The following is a 24,574-nucleotide window of genomic DNA, read 5'->3' as shown; positions in this document are numbered from 1 at the left end:
GAGCCAGATTATGGAGACACTGCCTGGACGACCAAAGCAACGCAAGCCCTTTCCTCACCTGAATGCCAGCCTAGGGCTCCAGCTCCCTCTGGGCACGACTAAGGGCCTCAGGGGCTTGACGAACACAGTAGGTCTTCCCTCGGAAAAATGGCAGGACAGATGGCCCAAGAGATGAAAATGGATCCAGGGACTAAAGACACACAATGGGTGAAGGGAACTGAGGAAACCATAATGCCAAGGTCTTGGATGTACATCCTCACACTCACATCCCCTTAGCACAACCCTCTTAGTCCTGATCAAGGTCTGTGTCCAGTTGGGTGGCTATCTGAGCAATGAAGTAGCCTCAGCAGGAAGCAGGCTTCCCCTGGGGTCTAAAACCACATCCTCAGAAGAAGCCTGGGAACTCAACCATATCCCAGGGCTCCAGGAACCAGCACATAATTACTTATTAAACTCCTGGGCTTCCCTGGTGGCGCAGTGGTTAAGAATCCGCCTGCCAATGCAGGGGACACGGGTTCGAGCCCTGGTCCGGGAAGATACCACATGCCGCGGAGCAACTAGACCCGTGCGCCACAACTACCGAGCCTGCGCTCTAGAGTCCGAGAGCCACAACTACTGAAGCCCACATGCCGCAACTACTGAAGCCCGTGCGCCTAGAGCCTGTGCTCCACAACAAGAGAAGCCACCGCAATGAGAAGCCCGCGCACCGCCACGAAGAGGAGCCCCTGCTCACCACAACTAGAGAAAGCCCGCGCTCAGCAACGAAGACCCAACGCAGCCAAAAATAAATAAATAAAAAATTTAGAAAACAACTCCTATACGCCAAGGGTGGCCTGTATTGAGACACACAAACCCGGACAGGACCCGACTTGAATGGGTGAAGGGGTTGGGGTACTACCACAGGAAGGTAAGCAGAGACACCACACAACAGGGGTAGCCAACTCCAAAGTGTTTAATTCCAACTCCAGAAAGCTGAGCCAGGCCAAGTGCCTGGGGCCCTGGGCGGTCCTCCATCTTGTGGGCCCCATGCCTCGCCTCGGCTTCTCACTCCTGAGCCTTCAGATCATCATCCCGGCGTCTCGGCCCACCCTCTCATCGGTCCTTGACGGGGACTCCTCCTGTGCCGCTCTGAGGGAGAACTCCTCACAGCCAACGCATCCTCGGGCCTCCTCCCAGGGGACATCAACCGTCTAGGCTGGGACCCTCGCCCCCCAATTCTACCCCCATCACCACAGCCAGGAAGGCCTCAGTCAGGGTCCCCGCCTCGTCGCCTGCTGCCTCCACAAGCCCCAGCAGGGCCAGGGCCCGCTTCCGTGGGCACTGCCCCGGCCCCAGGGTCCAGCGGGCACAGTGAGCAGCCAGCCGGGGCCGGCCCAGGCGGAACACCTCACCCACTGACTCTGGGCCGCCCTGGGGTCCCAGGTGGATGCGGCCCACGGCCTCTTCCAGCTCCTCCTCCAGCCCGGGCAGCAGGAAACGGCCAGCAGCTTCCAGGGCTTCCTCAGCCTCTGAGCCCAGCAGGGGCTGGCCCGGCGGAGGGACGGGCCCCAGGGCAGCTCCGCAGCCCCGGCAGCCATGCAAGTAATGCAGGACAGGCCAGGCTGCGCTGGGCGACAGGCCCCGCAGTGGCACTAGGTCCATGTGGGCTTCGGCAAAGCTGCCAGCTAGCAGGGCACGAAAAAAGGGGGAGGCGGTGGCTGAGGCTGCTCTCTGAGCAGGGAGCCGGAGGCCTGAGTCCAGCAGGAAGTGGAGGTCAGGGGCCGGCACGTGGGCAGGGCCCAGCAGAGGCTCGTAGAGGCAAGGGGAGGGCGGGTCCAGGTCCAAGGGGATTGCAGGTAGGAGGGCCGGGCTCACAGTGGGAGACACCAGGCCTTGGAGGCAGGAAAGGGAGTCCGCGGCAAAGAAGAGGAAGAGCGGGTGTGGAGCTGGCCGAGTGAGCGCTGAGAGGAGGAGACGGAGGCCGCCCTGGTCCAGAAGCAGCCGGCGCCACAGAGAGGGCTTCCTTCGGGGAGAAAAGAGAACCTTTCAGAAGGTGGGAAAAGGCGGGGCTGGGGATACAGCAACCTTGCTCCCCCCACCCCCGCAAGGCACCCACGCCTCCCTCACCGACAGATGAAGGGCAGGGTGAGTGCGCAGGCCACGCGGTCCTCAGGGCTCCCAGAGAGCAGCAGGTGAGTGAGGGCACCCACTCCAAAGGGCGATTCGGCCTGCACGGTCAGGTTCTGCAGCAGCATCTCACCTGCAGGGGTGGGCAGAGCAGGTCAGGTTGGGAGCTGGTATCCAAGATGGCGGTGGGATGGGCGAGACAGGCCTCTGGGTCCCCGAAAGGAACGGGGGCGAACAACCCCGGGGCAAGGAAGAGGGGGATGACTGCAGGCCCTGGAGGGATGGGGTCTGGACACTAGGAACTGGAGGTCAAGGGCAAGAACCGGGAGTGACATGGTCAGGGAGGGAGTCTGGGCCCTCAAGGACTGAAACAGGGCACAGAAGCCTGGGCAGTCCCTGGCAGGGCTGGAAGGGGTGGTGGGGCCTGGGAGGACACGGTGCCTGAGCCTGGGTTCACCATCAGTGGGCCCAGTGGTAGTCAAGGACAGTGCAGGAGTCAGGACAATGCGGAACCAAGAAGACACTGGGTAAGGAGACAAAGACAGGCACAATTCTAAGCTGATCGGGCCGAGCCCAGTGCTGGGGTCTCTGGGCCCCAAGGCTCGGGCAGAGGTTGAAGAACTCTGTGTGTGGGGACAGTGGAGCAGAAGGGAGTCCCTCCCCGCCACCACCTAGTGGCTGAGGTTGTCCAAACGGAGGGCGGTGGGCAGAGGAGGGCAGTGAGACAGCGGGTGAGCTGCAGGGCGCGCGGAAGGCGTGGAGGGGCACGTGGCCTCACTCGTGGGCAGAGAGGCGCGCGGGTACCCACCCAGCTCCCGGTGCTGGTGCTGGCTGCGACGAGCGGGCCGGGCGCGCAGCGCGGGCCAGTCGTCGGGGGCGACGCCGAGCACGAGCCAGGCGCGCAGCAGCGCCGCCCCGTAGCTGCGCACGAAGGCCTCGAGGCAGGCGGGATTGCAGGTGAGCCGCGCCAGGATGCGCAGCGCGCGGGGGCTCGGCGAGCCCGGTGCGCCCGTCACGTAGGCCAGCAAGCCGCACAGGGCCTGGCCGGTCACCAGCGCCCCGCTGGGGTCGGGAGCCTGGGAGAAGCGCGACAGCAGCAGCAGCGCTGGCCCCTCGCGGCCCCAGGGCTCCTCGGGGGCAGTGGCGGCGGGGCTGCGGCCGGGCGGGCGCAGGGCGCGGGGCGTCCGCAGCGAGGTCGGGCCCAGGGAGGGGCTGGCCCGACTGGCCGGCTCTGGCGGCGGCGGACGGCGCTCGCGCCGCTCTGGCGACCAGTCGGGAGAGATGTCTCCCGGGCCTGCAGCATAGCCCTCGGAGATCAGCCAGGACCTGGCGAAGGAGAAAGAGGGGATGGAACCCAGAGCCGAGGGGAGGGGGCAGGGCCAAAAGATGCGTTGTGCAAAAAGAGGTGACAGAGGCCAGGAGAGAGGGTGGGTCCGAGCGGGAGACAGGGAAAAAGGGAGGTAGGGGCAAACCCCAGCTCATTCAGCAATTACTGATGCCTATTGTGTGCTAAGCCCCGTTTCAGGTGCTGGGGAGAAGCAGTGAGCAAAAGGTCCTGCCTCCTAGAGTCTATATTCTAGTAGGTATGTTAGTGTGCAGTTAGTGTGGTGTGAAGTGATGCATATGGAGCAAAGTAAAAGGGAACAGAAAAGAGCCCGGGGAGGGGAGAGCTGACATTTTAAAATTGGGTGCTGATGAGGGTGAGATCTAATCAAGGCGTCGTGGAGGAAGAGTGCCCTAGGCACAGGGAACAATAACCAAAGAGGCCCTGAGATGGTACTTATCTGCCAGATTCAAAAACTAGCTAGAAGGCCAATGTGTAAGAGTATAGTGGGCACCAGGAAAGCAGTGGGAAATGAGGTCAGGAGTTCACAGAACGCTGACGTTTACTGAGCGCTGCTTAGTGCCAGGTGAGGTGTAAAGTGCCCTCATTTGATCTTTACAACAACTCTATGGGGTAGGTATGTATTATCCTTCGTTCTACTAACAAGGAATCCGATGCTCAGAGAAGTTAATTAACTTTCCTGAGATGACTCAGCTTGTAGGTGGTGGTACCAGAATAAGAACTTAGATGCCAGAACGTATCATCAGAACCAGTGCACATACTACCTTCCAGGGAACCTGTCTGTGCCCCAAAGTTCAGAGGTGCTGGGGTGGAGCCAAGGTCAAAGGTGGCCCCAAGAGAGAAGAGGTGTATTTAATGGGGACTGGAAAGTGGTCATGTTCAGTGAGAACAAGGAATTAGGAATCAGAGTCAATAAAAGTCTTACCGAGACAGAATGGGTGGAGAGTGAGGGTAGTGAAGAGACTCTACCCCACAGCATCAGGTGGGAACTCACCTGAGGCTTTGGAAGCTTCCGGCCTCTGCCCGCTCAGGAGTCCTCTCCTCAGGGAAGTCCCAGGAAGCAGCTTCTCTTCCCTCTTCTTCCTCATCACCAGCCTCACCACAAAGTTGCCCAGCCAGGAGAGGTACAAGTCCCAGAGCCTGCAGCCGGCCCAGGGCCCCAGTATCATAGAGGAAGCCCACGAGGGCCGCCACAACACGAGGGTGCCAGGCGCTGGCGCGAGGATCCCGCAGCAGGCCCATCAGCAGCTCCAAACCACCAGCATCCCGCAGTCGGGCCCGGTTGATAGCCTCCCGGCACAGCAGACACACGGCCCGCACCAGGGGCTGCTGGGAGGCTGGGCTAGCCCCGCTGGGGCCCCGGCGCCGCCGGAGTTCACCTAGTAGCACCTCCACACCGCCAGCGTTGCCCAGCGCAGGCCTTACCAGGCCCTGGGCGCACAGATTGGCAAGGATCAGGATGGCTGCCTCACGCACTGCTCTTTTGGGGTGGGAGGCCAGGCTGACCAGTGGGCCTAGTCCTCCACCCAGACTTAGCTGCTCAGCACAGGCCCGGGAGCAGCCTCGACTCAGCTCCAGGAGGGCACGGACTAAGGCCAAGGTCAGCGCAGGGTCTGGGGCAGCAGCCAGAAGCTCGGCCAGCGGGCGCACCACTCCCTGCTTTGCCAGGGCCAGGCGGTGCTGGGGTGAGTCCGCCAGGTTGCGGAGGGCACGAACCACACTCTGGCGGCACTGTGAGTCCTGGCAGGCCGTCAGGCCCTCAACAAGCAGGGGAACAGCACCTGGAGAGGGAAGAAGACAGAGGTGAGCGAGGACAGACACCCAAGCCCTTCTCCCACCCCCAAGCCCTAGATGGCTCCACCCTCAGAGCCTGCTCACCAGCAGAGTGGATGTCCCCACAGCTCTCAGGTTCCATGGCTAAGTTCCCCAGAGCACGGGCTGTTCGGTTCTGGATGCTGTCTGTCTTCACACACTGAAGAATAGTCACTGCAAGAGGGTTTGGCCTCTTGAGGTTTCTACCCCTTCTTGTCTCTCTCATTAATCACCTCAAGAACGTGGCCTGAGAGAGTCAGCGAAGGCCTCCAGAATGGCCTAACACTTGTGGGGTCTGGAAGGTTAGATAGGTAGGTATTTTCTAGAAGGATGGTGGATGGGAGTGTTACAGGGCATTTCAGGTTTCGAAGTAACCTTTGCAAAGGCCCAGAGGTGAGATCTAGTGTTTATGCTCTGACTTCATGAAGGGCCTTGATCAGGCCAAGGGCTCAGGACTTGAATGTGAGGGCACTGGGAGCCACACAGGGTTTTAAGAATGGAAGTGACATGATAAAATCTGGCAGCCACGGGGAGAATGGATTACAGGGGGAAAGAATAAGGCAGGGGGAGCAACATGGAGGCTGTTGCAATAGTGAGAAGATGGCTTGACCCAAGTCAGCTACCAGCACAGCCCAGCACAGTCTCTGGGCACGTGATGGAAGAAGGCAAAGAAGTGGATGGATTCAGGAGATATTTAAAATACAAAACAGTGAATGAATGATGGGGGTTATACACTAACAACAAAACTTATATTTACTGAGGACTTATTAATGTGCCAGGCCTCTTGTCAATGAAAATTTAAAATATATTAATGTTTTATTTTATCAAAAAAATTAAGATTTCATCAAAATAGGCATAATTTCATAGCTGGCAATGAAGTGTAAACTGTGTTCACAACATTGCCACTAGAAGGCGCCAATTTAGCTGGTAAACAGAAAAGCTTGCTATCTTTTGTTAGGATTTGTTCTTTTTTAAAAAATTGAAGTGTAGTTAATGCACAATATTAAATAAGTTTCAGGTGTACAATACAGTGATTCACAAATTTTAAAGGTTACACTCCATTTATAGTTATTATAAAATACTGGCTTAGAATTTGTTCTTTATTTTTCTGGCTGTGCCACAAGGCTTACGGAATCTTAGTTCCCCGACCAGGGATCAGAACCCGGGCCCCAGGAGTGAAAGTGCCAAGTCCTAACCACTGGACGCCAGGGAAGTCCCAGGATTTGTTCTCATTGTGCTAGTTTTTAATAACTAGAAGTAGCCAGTCCAGACTTAGATATCTGCGTTCTATCTTTGTATTTCATTTTCTCCCTATTCCAGTCTTTTGAGGTAGCTGTTATTACTCCATTTTACAATCCTAGCCTCAGATGGGTCTAGGTGACTGCAGAGCCCACATTCTCAACCACTACACTTTCTGACCCCCAGCTCATCAAATGGGATTTCAGAGCCCTGCACAAGGCTGGACACAGTAGGCACTGAGTGCCTGCTATGAACATAAATGGAGAGTAAGAATCATTTGAAAGAGTCACCAAATAACCCTTTGGCTTCCACCAGCCCAGATGCGAGAGAGGCGCTCCACGACCAATACCCAGGTAATTGGCATCTGATCTAAGAGGGCTAGGGTGTAATTTATAGAGAGAGCAGTGACGTCACGGGCCATGACATCATGAGAGCTGCGGGCGCTGCGCCGTCAGAAAGCACGATCTTCCAGGCTACAACACAAAGAACTCAAGACTCCGCCCAGGCCCAGACAGAGGTGTGGGTAGAATCCTTCTAGGAAATGGGGGCGGGGCACTTACCCAAAGGGATAATGCCTCCGAGTCTGCGCACTTCAGCCCGGCACTCCCCTTCCGTACAGCAGTTGGCTAGGATGCTGAGCGCCAAGTCCAGCGTCTTGCGCAGGCGCGCTGGTGGCGAGGGCGTCGATGACGACGCAGCAGAGGGGGCGGGGCCCGGCGAAGGGGCGGGGCCAGAAGAAGCCGCTGACTCGACCGACGAGGGGGCGGAGCCTGGGCCAGCCTGGGACGGGGCGGGACCCGTTGCAGCCGCTCGCCGTAGCAGCGCGAGAAGGGGGCGGAGCCCGCCGCGTGCCCGGAAGCGCTCGATTCCCCCAGCTGCCTTGACGTGGCGCGTACGGAGGGCTAAGAGCGCACGGCCCAAGGGTGTCTCGTTGGTAGCTGTGTCCTTTCCCCCACCTAGACCCTCCCCGGCCGCCGCCGTGAGCTGCGCGAGGCAGAATGAGAGCGAGTCCGCGGGGCTTAGCTTCGCAGCCGCCATCTTGGCTCAGGCCTAAGGCTCCGCCCCTCTCCTCGCAGCTCATCCTAGGGAGCGGAACTGGAAGAGCAGGGCGTAGCCAGGCACCTCCTCTCTGACGCTTTTTAAATAGCGCCGCCGCAGTTGTCATGCAAGTCGGAAGTTGTAGTTCTCGATCCCAGTGCTCTGGCTTGCACAGTTGCAGAAGGCATGTTGAGAGTAGTGGTTATCTAATCGTTGTGCGAGCCCCAGAGGCGCGTGCAGCGCATGCTGGGATATGTAGTCCGCGCCAAGCTTAAGACGCCTTGCTTAGGATGGATGGGAAACTCTCTCAAGGGACTCGGGTGGGCCGGTGCCTCTGGAGAACCCAGACGTCCGATCAGGGAGTCTCAGTACAGTGCTGCTCCAGGTGACTTGTCTACTCTGCCCCCAGCGTGTCCTTGGCAGCAACAGCCTTTTCCTTCAGGCTCGCTTCGCCGCCCCCCATTGGTGGCCGGGGCACCGAAGTCCGCGCTGACGGACTGAGAACCCGGAGCCAAGTGGAAAGTATCAAGTTCCTGACAGCGGCTGCAGATAGGAGCACTTGCTCCGCCAGGTGAATGAGAGAGTTAAACCTACCGAGACCGTTCGCAGCCACTTCCTAGAACTGCACGGGCTGGTGGACATTTCCGTTTCCGGTGCTGAATCCCTGGGTCCAGAGTGTCTCCAGCTGTGGTTGTGCTTGTGAGCTCAGTGGTTGGTATCTAGGAAACGGTACGTTCTTACCGCTGTGGAGTCGGTGGCTCCAGAAACGGCAAGGGAGGACTCCGACGGGGCCGAGCAGCGGGGGAACCGGTCGTCAGGATCCCAGGGAGTCCCGAGGTCCGCCTTCGATTGCGGAGTTGTTCCACCAAAGCGGCCCTTCCTGGTGTGGCCGGGGCAGCCGGCCGCCCGGGAAATGATGATGGGCCTGCAGTACCTACGTAGGTCAGTCTCTGGCCCTGGGGAGGAAGAAGACCAACTATCTTGCAGTCCCCAGAGCCTTCGAGTGCCAGGAGTGTGGACTGTCCGCAGCCTACCTCCCTGACCTCATTCACCACCAAAGCAGCCATGGGGGCGACAAGCCCTACTGCTGCCCGGAGTGTAGCAAAAGCTTCCGACGTGGCTCAGATCTGGTTAAGCACCACCGGGTACACACTGGAGAGAAACCGTACCCCTGTCCTGAGTGTGGCCGTTGCTTCAGCCTGAGCTCCAACCTCATCCAACACCGTCGCTCCCACTCAGGCCTCCGGCCCCATAAATGTCTGGAGTGCGGGGAGGCTTTTGGCCGCAGCTCGGACCTGGTTAAACACCAGCGGGTGCACACGGGTGAGAAGCCTTACACCTGAGCTGAGTGTGGTAAGACTTTCAGCGTTAGCTCCAACCTGATCCAGCACCAGCGCACGCACACGGGCGAGAAGCCCTACCGCTGCGGGGACTGCGGCAAGCGCTTCAGCCTGATCTCCAACCTGGCGCAGCACCAGCGCTCACACACGGGCCAGAAGCTCCTCCGCTGTGCCTGGTGTGGTGACAGCTTTGGACGCAGCTCTTCTCTGCTCAAGCACCAACGATCGCACACTGGGGAGAAGCCCTACAGTTTCTGTGAGCGTGGCGAGAACTTCACCAACAGCTCGGACTGCCTACGGCACCAGCGCACCCACAGTGGAGAGCGGCCCTTCAAGTGTCCTGAGTGTGGTCGTGGTTTCAGTGAGCACACCCAGTTCACCGAGCACCGGCGTGTTCACATGGGTGAACGACCCTATGCCAGCCCAGAATGTGGCAAATCCTTCTCCCACAGCTCCACGCTCCTTAAACACCAACGCTCGCACACAGGCGAGAAGCCCTATAAGTGCCCCAGCTGCAGCAAGAGTTTTGGAGACAGTTCACATCTGCTGCGGCACCAACACACTCACACGGGCCAGAAGCCTTAACGCTTGCGGCGAGTGTGGCAAGAGCTTCCGCCGGAGCTCCCACCTGCTCATCCACCAGGTGGCGCACAGCGGTGAGAAGCCCTACGTCTGCCTGCAGTGTGGCAAGGCCTTCGCCCGCAGCTCCAACCTGGGCCAGCACCAGCGGACGCTCCAGGGGCGCAGCCCCTGCCAGTATCCCTGGCTTAAGTTGCAGCCCAGACTTCAGCTCTGACTTTGGTCCAGTCCTCAAGGAGCCTGAGGGGACCAGCATTTCTCAGAAGACCTCACTTCTGCTCCTCTAGGGCTGCTGATTAGTGGGCTGAATCAGGGAACCCCAGGCTGGAGGAATCGGAACAGAAAAGTGGGCTTAGGCCTGTTCTCTGAGGCCCTGGAGATGGGATTCCAGCTGGAGGGAGAGTTTGGGGATGGCAAGAGCTGGCCCAGCTGCTTTAAGATGCAGAACACCTTTGGCAGCCTAGGTGTGTCCCTTCACAGGCCTAGGGAGTGATGGGGCTAATCACACCAATAGCAACAGTTACCTCAGCCCAGAGGAATGGGGCTCAACGCCAGGCAAGGCCCCGTGAGGAACACAGTAGGGGAAGAGGGGGTCAGGGAGGTCCTCACCTCCAGAGGGGACCATAAGGCAGGCTGTGTTCTAGCACAAGGATCAGAGTCTGAATTTGGGACCATTAGGTGAGCTCTGGGGTGTATAACCCCTTTGAAAGAGAGCTGTCTACAGGGTGAAGCTGGTGGGGCCCAGGGCCAAAGCAAAGGACCGGAAGGCCTGTCTGTTGAGTTTGGGGGGTGCCCGGTGACATTTCTAGACAAGGGCAGAAAGCCCGAGGTTTGTCCTCTGCCCCTTCCTCTTCTTTAGCCTCTTCCCTCACAGGTTCCCCAGGCTTTTTCTCTGATCCCTCAACAGAGGAGAAAATGTGAAGATTCACTTGTGCCCGGACACTGGGGACTGGACATGGTCATTTTGCCAGGGCGCTGGGGCTGGCTGCCTCTGTAAACAAATGTGTTTCTGTTGGTAAAACTTAAAGTATATGGGAGCCAGAGGGAGGTTTCCCAAAGCACTGCACAATGTGTGCTCAGAGCAGAGTCTAAGCTGTGAGGCCCTGCTCTCCCCCCGTAGCTGGCTGTGTTCCTGGGAGAGGCGCAGAATGTAGCCCTTATGAGGTTGGGGGAGGCCTAATGCCCACCCCATGGGACCATGAGCCTCATGCATCTGGTGCCCTGTCCCCAAATCTTGTCTCTCATCAGGCTTGGTGCATCTAGAACTGTATCCACGGGGAAGAGGGGCCAAAGGGGAGGGATGTGAGGTAACTCCTCTCTCAGCTTCTAGCACAGAGTGTCCAGGCTTCTCTCTTTGTGACTGCGTGACCTTGGACAGGTCTGCCTCTTCTGAGCTTCAGTCTCTTCATCTGTAAAACAGGGATGATGAAAGGTCTCGGCAAGGAAAGGACTCGGCAGTCCTCAGTTCCCTGGTCTTCCTCAAGTCTGTCACCCTGTCACCGGTGGTGTCAGCCCACAGACATCATGCCAGCGCGCTTCCTAGCTTCTCCCAAAGGTTACAGAAATGAGCGAGACAGCCCCAGTCCTGGAGTAGTTTGGTGTCGTGAAGGAGATGGACTCAGGCTCGATGCTGGCACTGGAGAAAGCGCATCACCTGGAGTAAGTGTAAGAGGCTTCATGAAGGTGACATCTAATGGATGCCACTTGTCTCCTCAAGCTGGGTCTGGGATGAACAGATGGGTTCTGGCATATGCCCCATCAATGGCATCTCAAAATCGCACAAGCCAGTGACTGAGTTGGAGGCCTGAGCCAGGTGCATCTGTAGTAGGCATTCAATAAGTAGTTGTTATGATCAGGTCCTGTTTATACTCTTACTAGTGAGCTTGGGGCCTCAGCTTCCTCAAAGCTGGATTGCGTTCTCTGCAAAATTGTAACTGCAGATGGACATTAGGTACATGGCAGAGGTGGGCGTGGGAGGAGAATTTGTTTGCAAAATCCCATCAGTCAACTGGAAGCTAATTTCTCACATTAAGGTAAATAGCCCTGCGCCCCCTCTCCTCTCAATTGTAGAGCCAGGTCCTGCCCAGAGCAGGGAGGCAGGCCAGTCCTTGGAAACAGGAAGGATGGGCTTAATCCACAGGGGTTTATCCAGCATTCACTGTGCCCTGAGCTGGGAAAGAGACAGCCTCACTCTCCAAGCATGTGGCCAGTGCTTAGGCCAGAGGCAGCGGGACATGTTTGCTTTGGCCTTCACTGTGTGTGTGTGTGTGTGTGTGTGTGTGTGTGTGTGTGTGTGTGTTTACACTATTGAGCCACTTTTCTTTCTTTTTTTTTTTTTTGCCGGCGTCTTGTGGGATCTCAGTTGCCCAATCAGGGATCGAACCCATGCCCTCAACAGTGAAAGTGTGGAGTCCTAACCACCGGACCGCCAGGGAAGTCCCATGAACCAACATTTAAATCGGGAGATTTCACATCACAATCTAGATTTCTAGTTTGCTGTTTTTGGGGAGGAGAGAGAGGAGAGGATCAGAAAATTCAGCAACACTGGAGCTTTCCAGCAACAACGTGTTGACAGGGCTGAGTAGTGGCTGCCCCGGACATGGACAGTCCCCACCGCTCCCTGGTGTGTCCCTGACTCAGTGAGTTTCATTTGAATTACTTGCCTAACAGCTACAGAAAGGTGTTGGGGGGTGACCATCCCCACCCTACACTCTCATGCGTGAGAAAGACCCATGCAGTGGAGGCAGTTTCTCTTTTCCCTCACCCTTTCCTGCCCCCCACCAGCCATTTTCCTCCCCAGCCCCCCAGCCCAGCTGACAGGCCAGACCTGCTTTCCCAACCCCAGGTATCACCCTCTGATATTGAAGCTCCTTTCCGTATGTGTCAGGGAGTAGGGGCAGAGCTTACGGGTTCAGCAAGGCCAGGCAAACCCCTGTGTGCCTTGGTCAGAGGGCCAAGTATTGGGCCCTGTGAGCCTAAGGGAGACAGTCCCCGCAGACACCCCTCGCAGGGCTATTTTGGGAAGCAAGCAGGTGTGGAGGTGCTCTATAAACGCTAAGGCCCGGGTGGGCTCGGAGGGAGGGGGAGTCAGTAATACTGTGTCCCCTGGGCTGGCCCTGGCTTCTGGACATGAGCTTGGACTCCATCCAGTTCTGTCTGATCTCACCCAGTCCTGGGAGCCTGGTTCCTCCTCTGAGCCTGGTGGGCGGTACAGAGGCTGATGCTGGGCAGTGGGTGTGGCCACAGGCTGGCAGCTGGAGTCCCATCCACCCAGAAGCTCAACAGTGGCTGGCAGGTGCTTTGAGAGGTGCACTGGGGATGCCGGAACAGCACCCCCCTGCCCCAAGCCAAAGTCCCTCCCTCCCTCCCTTCCCTAGACATATTCCAGGAGGACAGGGCCTCTGCATTGTCCCTGTTGAGTCCCCAGCATCCCACATGGGGCAGGTGCAGAACACCTTGAGGAAGGTCTGATCACACTGCCTGGTGATTCGCAGCTTCTCTTCCCTGGGATTCAGGATCCCTTTCTGTTCTTCTTTCTTCTTCTGTTCTTATTTCCTGCCAGTTCAAAATGCTTATCTCTCTCCCTCTCTCCCTCTCTCTCTCTCTCTCTCTCTCTCTCTTTCTCTCTCTTTATTCCTAAATAATTTAATGTGGATTTTCTAAAAACAAAGAAATTATCAATGATCCAGTACTGTCATCTAATGAACAGACTTTATTACAGTTTCACCAATTATTCCACTAATAGCCTTTATATAGCATAAGAAAAAAAATTATGGTCCAGGATATAATCCTAACTACATGCACATATTGCATTTAGTTTTCATGGTTCTTTAGTCTCTTTTAATCTAGAAGAATTCTTTAGTATTTTAGGACAATTTCTTTGTTTTTCATGACCTGGAAGAATGCTTACATTTCTTAATGGCCAGCGTCCTCCTGGATCTGAATTAGGCTCAACGCATTCAAACCTCAGTACAATCTTTGTAAATTTAGAAACTCTTTGGGCACCAAGAAGTTTTCTGCAGGTTCTTCTTCCAGCTCACCCGTGCCAGCGTCTTCATACCACTCTTTGCCCACCCCCCACTCGCCAATCACTTCCTTTCTCTGGGCCTCAGTTTCTTCAGCTGTAAAATAAGCAGATAGGATGAGATGGTTTTCAGGGCCCCTCGCAGAGCTTTCCCTCAAAGAGTTTATGATTCTGCTATGTGTAGGGTGCGTGTTTGCCAGCATGGGTTTATACCTGCATTGAAACTTGGCTTTCCCATAGTTTGGGATGTCATCTGACACCCAGAATCTATTCTCACTTCCTTCTAAAGAGGCTCTCTGGACTGTAGTTGTTGGAAAACTAAACAGTACATTTCTTAGCTTCCCTTGCATGTTAGGTTCTTCCAATGTCCTTGCATGAGATTTAGAAGGTGTGAATGAAACGGGCCACTTTCTTGCTGCTATTTTCTGATGACCAGTAAGGTAGAGGAGGCATGGGGGCTTTTCTGTTGCAGTGTTGCAGTGTCTAATCTTCAGCCTTGTGGGTGTCAAGAAGCAGGTTAGAGGCAATGAAGCAGCTTCCTAATCCCCGGTTTGCAGCTATGATCCAAGTCTCCTCTAGCTTGTATGACACCACGTGAAGAAAAAGTTGCCCCGTCTGGGAAGACACAGCTCTGGGGGTCAACAGAGGGCGAGGTGGAGCCTGACTGGCCCAAGGTCACTCAGGCAGCTGGTGGCTGAACTTAGACCAAAATCAGGGTCCTTTCCAGATGTAGTCCACTTCTGGGTTCCAGGGCAGATATGTGGCTCCCAAAGCTGAGGGGACTTGGCAGAGGGGCACTAGGGTTAGATGAGCGAGGCACCAGCCTCTAGTGCAAAATTTAAGGGAGCATGAAAATACAATCAAGATAAATGATACATCTATGTGTATATATATTTTTTAAAGGTTTATTTATTATTTATTTATTTATTTATTTTTATTTATTTTTGGCTGCGTTGGGTCTTAGTTGTGGCACGTGGGATCTTTGTTGAGGCATGCGGGATCTTTCCTTATGGTGCGCAGGTCTAGTTGCAGTGCGCAGGTCTTATTTATTATTTATTTATTTTTATTTATTTTTGGCTGCGTTGGGTCTTAGTTGTGGCACGTGGGATCTTTGTTGAGGCATGCGGGATCTTTCCTTATGGTGCGCAGGTCTAGTTGCAGTGCGCAGGTCTTCTCTCGTTGTGTCGCGCGGGTTCTAGAGCGCATGGGCTCTGTAATTGCTGCACCCGGGCTCTAGTTGAGGCACGTGAGCTTAGTTGCCCCGCGGCATGCGGGATCTTAGTTCCCTGACCAGGGATCGAACGCTTGTCCCCTGCATTGCAAGATGGATTCTTTACCACTGGACCACCAGGGAAGTCCCCCTATATATACTTTTTAATCAGAAAGCTACTACCTGTGCCAGCCACCTGCTTTTGTAAATAAAGTTTTATTGGAACCAGGGCCGTGATTAGGGTGAGGTGAGTGAGGCAGGGTGGAGAAAATACAGGGTTGATGCCTGTCTTTATTTAAATCTTCGATATTTTGTTCACCATGAATTTTTTGCATTCATTTTGATTTTTTGAAATATCAAGTAACAATGTCGCTTCTCTTGATTACTGACTTTGGGGGCGTTCCCTTAAATTCTCTGCCAGAGGCCAGCTCCTCACTCTCGGTCTTTCCTTAGCGAGAGGTTTTAGGTGCCACCACACCACGTTAGGCCAGGTCACCTCCACCAGGGCTCGCTCTCCCGGGCGCCCCAGCCGGCTACTTCCGCTCACATTCTAGTTAGGGACTGGGATGTGGTTCCTCGGTGGCTCTTTATGGTGCGCTCACTGCTCTGACCAGTTCGGCCCATCTTGGGAAGGCCTGGGGACAGGTGGGGCGGGTTTTGGGGAGGAGAAGCAAGCAGGGCGGCGGGGGATGGAGCGCCCCCTGCCGGAGGTTGAGTAAGGATGCCCGGGACCCTCCGCATCCGGGTCTCGGCCCCTTTGCGGGGACTACATTTCCCAGAAGGCGCCGCGGAGGCTGCCCGCCGTGGAGGCTTGGCCGCATCCCTTGCAGCGGAGCCAGGCGCCACCGCTGCCGCCTTCTCTCAGCCTTCCCTTGGGGGTCAGCCCTCTCGGGATTGGGCCGTTTGCCACGCCACGGATGGCCTTCCCGGAGCTGGGGTCTGGCCCTCTCCGGACAGTGGGGGCGACCGGCCCCGTCTCGGCTGCACCCCGGGCGTGTCATGCAGGAGACACGGAGGTGCGGGGTCTCAGTGGGTAAGAGCTGGCGATGGGCAGCAGCCCGGCCCGCCGCCTCCACCTAGAGCAGGGGGCGTTTCTGAACACACGCCTCCGCCGAGTCCCTTTGATGCGGCGCCCCATGAGCCCCGAAAGCACACGGGTGTTATCCGGGGTAGAAGGGGCGGGACGAGCACCTCCACTGCCCTTTTCAGCTTTCCACCCTCCATTCTCTTCCTGGAGTCCAGTTATTCTATTAAGTCCCTTAAGCAACCACAGCCCCTCCCGCCTTAAAATCCGGGCCTCTACTACTGTTCCCAAGGTGTCCGCTGCGTTCTGCCTTCACCACCCTACCCCACCCCGCGCACCCGCCTTCCGTCAGGTTCAGCTTTCTCAGCTTTCCACTAGGCCACTGTGTACCCCCAGCCCGGACACAATCATGTAGGTTTAGACGGTTTGGTTAAGTTAAATTTTATCATCATGTGACACTGAGTCCAGCTACTGAGAGCTGCACACACCCAAGTTCAGGACTCGATCTTAGTCTATTGATACCCTGGACCCATTGCTCAGAAGGGAAACACAGCAGTGAAGGAAGGAGTAACCTGTGGAGGTTACTGAGGATAACCTGAGATATCCCTTTAGTTCAAAGGTTCTCAACCTCGGCTGTACATTATTGTTATTACTCTGGGGTACAGCCTAGGCAAAAGAATTTTGTAAAACTTCTGGTTAATTCTAGTGTGCAGCCAGGGTTGAGACCACTGCTTTAACCCCTAGGACAGACGGGTGGGGCCTGGGATGGCCACAAGCACTAGGCCAGGCACCTCCAGCTGGGAGCAGCCTCAACCCTTTATCCCAGCGTGCTGCACAAATCATTGTTAACATTTTCTATGTGTCCCAGGCTGTGGAAAAAGGAAGCTCTGCCCTACAGTAAGAAGCGTATCTGACAGCCTATGTAAGGCAGTTGGAAGAAAGGCCAAGTAGGAAACACAATAATCTCAGGAAGAGGTAAGGAAAGCCCAGGCTAGACAGGGAATGTAGGAGGGGAGAGCTCTGATAGTCACAGAGAGAGTGATGGATTATGGTGGCTAACAAGATCGAAGTTTTTGGCAACCTGTTGCACTTTCAATTGTCACAAGGACTGACTGCACTGACTGTGTCCCAGCTGAACTGCTGTGGTTTTCCTAGGGCCCCCAAGACCATGAATGGGCCACGGTCATCAGGCTTGGCTCAGGCTCAGACACTAGCAAATTGAACTGCGGCCATTCAGACTTTCAGAAGAGCGTCTACTTTATGAAGGCCAAAGGCCCTTTCTTACATAGGGCATCAGCTGCACTCCTGAGGATGATGTCTACACAAGAGATTTTAAAAAAATAAGCTCTGTGCGTGGCCTGAACATGCTCATGACAGCATTTTCTGTAGTAATGACATTCCAATAATAAAAGAAATGAATAAAATGTGGGATTTTAAATAAAAACTGTATGTAGCCATTAAAATATCCTTATGAAAGAATATGAATGAGCCAGAAAATGTTCACAAGTGAAAAAAGAATGCACAAATTCTTTTCGGAAAGCAAAATTAGACTCATCTTTTGCTTGGAGTAGTTTTCTCTTGTTCAGTAGCTAAACTATGACTATAGAGTAGTCAGAATATGTAGGCATGTTGGCAAAGCCTGAAGAAACATGCAAACATGGTGATATTATTCTTAGAAGCAGTGGGATTATGGAGGAAAGGTAGTTTCTTTTTCAAAATTGTCCTAATGAGATAGGCATTATAGCAGAGAAATTAGCAGGAAGCTCTCTTGAGCCAGACCGTTTGGGTCCTGGTTCTGCCACTTATCGTATGGATGAGCACTGGCAAGGATAAGACCTTTCGGTGTCTCAGTTTATTCAACTGTAAAATGGGGTGATAGTCCCTCTCTTGGCTAGTTGTCGTGAGGTTTAATCAACGTGCGGAAATTCTTAGAACAGATTATCTCATTAGTACAGATGCGTAGATGAAATGCACTGGACCCAAGTAAACAGCATTGTTTTTAGTTGCTTTTCTCTGTTATTGCTACAGAAATAACCATGATCTCATTGACTGGCAGGCAAAGTGCCTGGGAAGACTTAGATTGGGTGTGGTCACTTTCATGGTCCCTTTGCTTAACTTTCCAAGTGTGTCCACATTGTATCTTGGGAGGACAACAAAGATAAAAGAATCTGAGTCTTAGCATAAACAAACCTGAGCGCCCGGAAGTGGTTCCTTGATTCAGTTACCATTTATTGAGTGCCTACTGTGTCAGGCACTAGGCCAGAGCCTCTGCTCCCGCGGAGCTCAGCCTACTGGGGTGTCAGACATGTGACCAGACGTTCGTGATGGTTCTCAATGCCGCTGCAGCAGTCACCACACCAAGTGTGATAGGAGAGTTTGGGAAAGCTTTCAATGGAGCTGGGGCTCACGTGATAAGTAGGACAAGTTTAGGCGACAGGACGGGGGGAAGGGCATTCTGGGCAGTTGGAAGTAAAATAAGTACAAAAGCACAGAGGTGTGAAAGGCCATGGCGAGTAAAGCTGCAGAGGTGGGGCAAAGCCAGGCTGAGAAGCTCTGCTGTCCGTGCTGAAGCATTTGAACCCTCTTCTGTAGGCCATGTTGTGGGTGGCGTTTAGGCACAGGTGCTTTGAAGCAGGGGAGTGACATCAGATTTAATGCTGGAGTCTGGGGTTTAAGGGAGAACTATCATTGGTGGAGTATATGGATGATAAACCAGAATGCAGGGACTGGAAGCAGGGGAGGCTGATAAGGAGTCTTTTGCAATAATCCAGGCAAATAATGACAAGGATTTGCACTTAAGGCAGTAGAACTGGCAACAGAGAGGAGAGGATGGAGTTGAGAAGTCTTTCTGAAGTAGAACAAAAAGGATGTGGTGCCTGAAGAGATTTGAGTTGGAGGTGCAGAGCTAGGGGAAAAAGCAGAGTCAAGGACTTGGGTAGGGGAATTCCCTGGCGATCCAGTCGTTAGGACGCCGTGCTCTCACTGCCGAGGTCCCCCGTTCATTCCCTGGTTGGGGAATTAAGATCCCACAAGCCTCACAGCCAAAAATTAAAAAAATAAAAAGAGAACACATGTACACAGGAAAAGATAAGAATAATAAGTAAAAAGAAAAAAAGGGCTTAGGTAGCAAGCCTGGAAACGGGATGGGTGATACTCTGAGGCACTTCTATGCTGTTTGAATTCTCATCGAACTCCACATTTTTTTTTTTTTAATGCCAATAGCACATTGTTGGGAAGACCAGCAAATAATTTTTAAATAATTTTTATAAAACACAAGGGAAATAATTTTTTAATCACTGATGTTGAGACATCACTTAATATTATGCTTGTCCATACCAAGGTTATAAGGATTTCAGTAACATACCTTTGCCTACTACCTCCCTAAATCCCTCTGTAAATTGTGAGATTTGAGGGACAGGAGAGAGGAGAAGTTGTTCCTTTTGAATCTCAAAATGATGCTAGACCAGAGAAGCCAGACACAGAAGAATACATAATACGCAATTACATTTAGACGAAAATTTACAATAGGCCAAACTCATTTGTAGGGGCAGAAAGCAGATATCAGTGATTATCTGGGGCTGGGTGGGAGAGGGAGTGGCTGACTGCACAGGGGGCATGAAAGAACTTTGAGGGGTGATGGAAATGTTCTCTATCTTGATTGTGTTGGTGGTTATGCCAGTGTATACATTTATCAACATGGGCTCATCAGATTTTCAGCAAGAGGGGTACTTGGGCAGGTGCGCCACAAGAGGGCAACAGCAGCAGAGGATGCTGGCAACCCTCGGGCCATCGACCAAGTACCAGCTCTTAGTGGGAACTTCCAAGCTGAGGCTAAGGGACGGGAATCCCCAAGGAATTGTTTGGTGATGACCAGCAAAACTGAGTGGAGAGAGGGGTGCCTAGAACCTTTTCAGGTAAAAATACCCCCTTCATTTTTGTTTTCTCCCAGAGCCATAATCATTCAGTAGGGAGGGGGCTTGAGGGGACTGTGTGTGGACAAAGAAGCCAAGTAACTTTAACTGGAATAAGGTCCCATCTTCTCAGCAGCGATTCCAAAATACAACTGGGAAAAAGCAACTGTAGGAAGAATTCTGTTATAGCTCAGTGAGGGTGCGGGAATAATTTAGCAACACTATATAACATTTAACCGTTCAACAAGGTTACTAAAAACAAAACAAAACAAAACAAGAAGCTGAAAAAAGACATGTATAACCAGTTTAGACCCATCAGGAGGAACAGGTATGGAGCCGCTTCTTGAAAATATACCTTTGTCATTTTTCTTTCATATATTTAGATTAAGTATCAATACATAAAACTTATTTTTCTTTTATATATTAAATTCATATCAGGTACATCAGCTCTTGATCAAAGCTGGGGGCATCCTGTTGCACTGTAGTTCTGAAAAGGTGTTTCTATAGCGTTATCCAAAGTAACACGGTCCAAACATTCATTAAATACACCTTTTCAGAACACCCACTTCATGCCAGGTTCTGTGCTCGTGCTGAGGAAAGAACCACGGACAAGGCAGACGTCAGCCCTGCCCTGTCTTGCAGTTTTCTAGAGCCTCTAGGGTTCACACAGCCCTGCATATGCTTTCTTCTTTTTCCTCCAAGTAGTCTGATTTTTCAGACTGAAATAACATACTTAGCAGTAGACACTTGTCAAGTTTGTGGCTGTCCAGCATCTTTGGAATACTCATCCTACACTTTCTCCAAGACACAATTCCTACCTCCTGAAGGCAGAAGCCAGAACTAGATTTCCCAGCCTTTCTCGAAGCTACGGCACAGGCAATGACCTAGGTGTTGCCATTTGGTGCCCACATGATTCTTTGATCGAGAAGAGAGCAACTGAAGGATGCAAGTTTCATGAAGAATCCGTTTTCAAGAGGGGATGAGGGTGGAAGAATCTAGCTTTTGATGAAATAAAATTTTTAAGGCGGGACAAGGAAATTTTTAAGCATAAAATTCTCTGCCCGTTTGAACCACTACCCCCTCCCCTTTAGTGTGCATTGTGTATCTGCCTTATACATTAACTAGATACCCTTAGAAGACACAGGAATGCCTACTCGCTCCCTTCCACCCCCCCAAAAAAAGCAATTTCCTCCTGGTGCCAGCAAGGTTAATTCCTTGGAGATAACATTCCTTTCTCAATCCTGTAAGGGGTCACAATAGCCCACTACATGCCTTGTTGGAGTATGTAAACTGTCAGTATGTTTCATTGATGTATAACCCTTTGTCTCAAAAACTTACATAACTGTATCTCGACCTCTGACAGGTGGAACAATCCTCAGAGCTTTCTGAAAGACTGTCTCCCCAGTTATAACCCTTAGGTTGCCTCCAATAAAATTTTCCATTTCTTTTTTAAAAAATTAATTAATTAATCTATTTATTAATTTATTTATTTAGGCTGCTCCGGGTCTTAGTTGGGGCATGCGGGCTCTTAGTGGCAGCATGCATGCGGGACCTAGTTCCCCGACCAGCGGTCGAACCCGGGCCCTCTGCATTGGGAGCGGGGAGTCTTACCCACTGGACCACCAGGGAAGTCCCTATGTCTTTCTTAGATTGACTACTGATTAAAGTGTGGTGACACTTTCCATGGCAGCATTGATGAAGTTTTTGGCACTCAGTGTCCAGCAGTGTGAACTGTCTCTGCACAGCTGGCCCACAGAATGGTTTGTTTCTGGCGGTACCAGAGATACTGCGAGCTACCTAAGCTTCACAATCGCGTATCTTTTTAAAGCTAGTTAAAGGGAGTTCCGCTCTTTGCAAAGAACTGTGACTAATACATATACTGAGCTCCTATTACGTGCCAGACTGTAGGCTGGCACAATCCTCTGTTGCTTTACCTAAACTTCATAGGGATCATTTAAAGTACAAATTATTATACAGTTTGCACCTGAAAAAACCTGAGATTCAAAAGGACACAATTCATTCTACAAATATTTATTAAAGGCCTACTGTGTGCCAGCCACTGGGAATAGAGTATTGAACAAAATAGTTCCCCACAACTATAAAAAGAATGGCATATTGTATTTTAAATGTCTCCTTACCAAAATAAGAGGCACAGTACAGCAGCTGTCTGGAGAGAAAGACCTCCAGCCAGGCAGGCCTCGTTTTAAATATAGAAACCCCCTAAAAATAGCCACCCAGACTCAACAGGTGATTGGCGGGAACAGAGGGGAGGGGAACCGAGGCCTCAGTGAAGGAGAAGGAAAGGACGGTGCCGTTGTCCCCAGCTTCTCTCACCGACATGGCTTTGCCTCTGAGGTCCCTGGGTCGGGGCTTGGCCAGTGCGGCCAGGGGAGACCACGGAGGGACAGGAGGTGAGTTGCAGCCAGGGCCTGACCCTGTGGCTTCCTGCCCTTGTCCCTCTGCCCCCCACTCCTGTCTCTAGGACGTTCCAGGGTCCTGGCGACGCCGCCCACTCCCGCGCAGTCCGTCTCTCTCTCACCCCTGCCTTTCCCCGCTGCAGCCCGCACCTGGCGCCTCCTGACCTTCGCGCTGGCGCTCCCGAGCGTGGCCCTCTGCACCCTCAACTCCTGGCTCCACTCGGGCCACCACGAGCGCCCAGAGTTCATCCCCTACCATCACCTCCGGATCCGCACCAAGGTACACTGGCCCGCGCGGGCGCGAGCGAGGGGGTGCGGGGGACCCCCAGGCTGACGCCTCGCTCCCCCTCCCTCTCTCCACAGCCCTACTCCTGGGGAGACGGCAACCACACTCTTTTCCACAATCCCCGGGTCAACCCTCTGCCCACGGGCTACGAAAAGCCTTGAGGCCTTGGCCGATGCCCCCAGACACAATAAAAGTGTGGAAGCTGTGTGTGGCCGCGGGCTCCGTGGGGACCGCGGGGCGGGGCGTCCATGGCTAGAGCTGGGCTCGTGCGCAAAGCGCAGTGGGCGCTCCACGTCCTCTTCCGGGGACCTTGACTTGGGAGGGACTTGAGGGAACAGCCTCGATGGACAGGTAGGAGATGGCCCCTCCCCTCTCACCTATTAATAATTAGGGCTCTAGGCTGTAAAGGGCGTTAACATACACTGACTTCTCACAGTAACTCTGGGAGCAAGGTCTAAGTTTGGTTCCGCCTTCTCCAGAGGAGGAATTTGAGAGTCTCAGAGATTAAATGACTTCAATTCAGGCAGCTTGTCAGAGGCCCAGGGGAGACTCAGGGTTGCAGATCCTGAGGTACCACTCTTTTCCTGACACACATTCAGGGCCTCTGTGATTTCCCGCTGTCTAGAGACAATTGTGATTTCATACACAGGATCTACAACCCTCTGTGTAGATCTTCATGACCTAATTCTGGATTTGGAATATTTTGGTCATGCTCTATGACCACCTTTAATGGGTCTTCTGTATTAGTTGGGGGAAATTAGATGCTCCCTTTCTGGAAGCCTGGTTCTCCTAGTTTTGGGGGACCCCATTCAAGGGGGATGTTGGTTCAGACAAGCTCTGGACATTTCATTCACCTCCTAGGACAGTCAGCTCACTTGCCATTACCAAGGGGCCTGACGCCTAAGCTGAAACCCGTGACCAACACACACACACACACACACACACACACACACACACACACACAGAGCTTATTTTGCCCTCCTCTCCTCAAACTACTCACAGCACCATTGAGAAAAGATGCTCACAGGCCCCAGTCACCTGAGAAAGAGAGAACATTTTCTGTACCCACAAGCAGCCCCTCCCCCCTTACTAGAACAGCATTCAGGTCCCTAGATTAGAGCTCTTTCATACAAGGAAACTGTGTTATAAACATCCTCATTTAATGTGACAATTCTTATACATGTGAGAATTCATGCTGGCGTCATGCCCGCTTCTGTAAAAAGTGGGTCATCACGGAAGAAGTCTGGTAGATATGTAAAAATAGAAAAACCTTTCAATGCCTTGGGAAGATGACTTAGCACCTGGTAAGTTGCTCAGGCCAGTCCAGATCTACACAGAAGGTATTCCCATGGAAGTCAGCCCATGGGGGTAGAGATAAATGGGAAAGTGGATTCTTAGGACAAAGGCTGATTGGGGGCCTCACAGCTGAGATACTCCGCATTGAATGTGGCAGTGTCTTCAGGGTTGTCACCCATCATTTCTTTGTATTGACGTTTGAAGAAGCCACACTATGAGGGGAAATAAATCAGAGGGGAAATAAATCAGAAAATCTGGATCAGAGGGCAGGGTAGGAAGTTGGGAGTAGGAAGGAGCTGAGACAGAAGAAGGAAACCAAACTGACTTGTATTTGTGTGCCAGAACACTTATGTGAGCAACAGCTGTCACCTACTGAGCGTCTTCTCTGTGCCCAGCTCAGTAGCTGTACACATCATCCATAGCAGCAAAGCAAAGATTCTGCATACCCTGGCCTCATGTTTGTCTCGTTTCAGTCACCCTATGATGTAGGCATTATTTCATTTCGAAAATGACGAAAGAGCCTCAGAGAGGTTGAGCAACTTGCCTGACATTATACAGCGAGTAAGAGCCAGAATGTGTACCCGGACCTGCCTGACTTCACTGTCTGAGTTCTTCCTGCTATACCATCCTGTCTGTGGGAGGGCCGGGGTTGGATGCTGGTGGTGTCAGGAGTGGGATGAAAACACTCACCTTGTACAGTGTGGCTGTGATGAGAGCCAGCAGCAGCAGTCCTCCCACAGAGCTGCTCAAAATGAGGGGGATGGGGTTATAGACCTCATACTCTTCTAGCACCATCTCCACCTGATTTGGGGATCAGAAAATATCAGGCCTCTTGCTGTTCCAGACTCCTCCCACTTTCCCAATCTTTAACTCCCTCCCTTTCTTCATCAGGCTCTGCTCCAAGGGGTGAGATACAGAAGCACTCATGGGCTTAGGAACAGTTGCCT

General features: G+C 53.1%; 3 protein-coding genes and 1 pseudogene across 3 annotated transcripts in view; 2 read left to right on the top strand and 2 right to left on the bottom strand.

Annotated features, from left to right (window-relative positions):
- Positions 1 to 942: 942 nt before the first annotated feature.
- On the bottom strand, positions 943 to 8,250 carry ARMC5 (armadillo repeat containing 5). Its single transcript, XM_024125476.3, has 6 exons — positions 7,063 to 8,250; positions 5,330 to 5,437; positions 4,446 to 5,232; positions 2,915 to 3,432; positions 2,107 to 2,239; positions 943 to 2,002 (listed from the first exon to the last, which is right to left on the bottom strand). The coding sequence occupies exons 1-6, from the start codon at positions 7,538 to 7,540 to the stop codon at positions 1,183 to 1,185; spliced, it is 2,844 nt and encodes a 947-aa protein (XP_023981244.1). The 5' UTR covers positions 7,541 to 8,250; the 3' UTR covers positions 943 to 1,182.
- On the top strand, positions 7,831 to 14,483 carry LOC129392711 (zinc finger protein 501-like; annotated as a pseudogene).
- Positions 14,484 to 21,900: 7,417 nt separating this feature from the next.
- Positions 21,901 to 22,538, top strand: COX6A2 (cytochrome c oxidase subunit 6A2). Its single transcript, XM_007115138.2, has 3 exons — positions 21,901 to 22,039; positions 22,189 to 22,325; positions 22,409 to 22,538. Exons 1-3 carry the CDS (start codon positions 21,967 to 21,969, stop codon positions 22,490 to 22,492), a joined length of 294 nt encoding a protein of 97 aa, XP_007115200.1. The 5' UTR covers positions 21,901 to 21,966; the 3' UTR covers positions 22,493 to 22,538.
- Positions 22,539 to 22,699: 161 nt separating this feature from the next.
- Positions 22,700 to 24,574, bottom strand: part of LOC102985833 (integrin alpha-D) — a 28,086-nt gene continuing 26,211 nt past the window's right edge. The window contains 2 exon segments of the mRNA XM_007115154.3: positions 22,700 to 23,839; positions 24,318 to 24,428. Of these exon segments, the coding sequence (XP_007115216.2) occupies positions 23,726 to 23,839; positions 24,318 to 24,428 (225 nt within the window). The 3' untranslated portion in view covers positions 22,700 to 23,725.

The sequence above is a fragment of the Physeter macrocephalus genome, chromosome 14, assembly GCF_002837175.3.
Source record: "Physeter macrocephalus isolate SW-GA chromosome 14, ASM283717v5, whole genome shotgun sequence".
Taxonomy (NCBI): domain Eukaryota; kingdom Metazoa; phylum Chordata; class Mammalia; order Artiodactyla; family Physeteridae; genus Physeter; species Physeter macrocephalus.
This window is presented reverse-complemented; position numbering and strand designations above follow the sequence as displayed.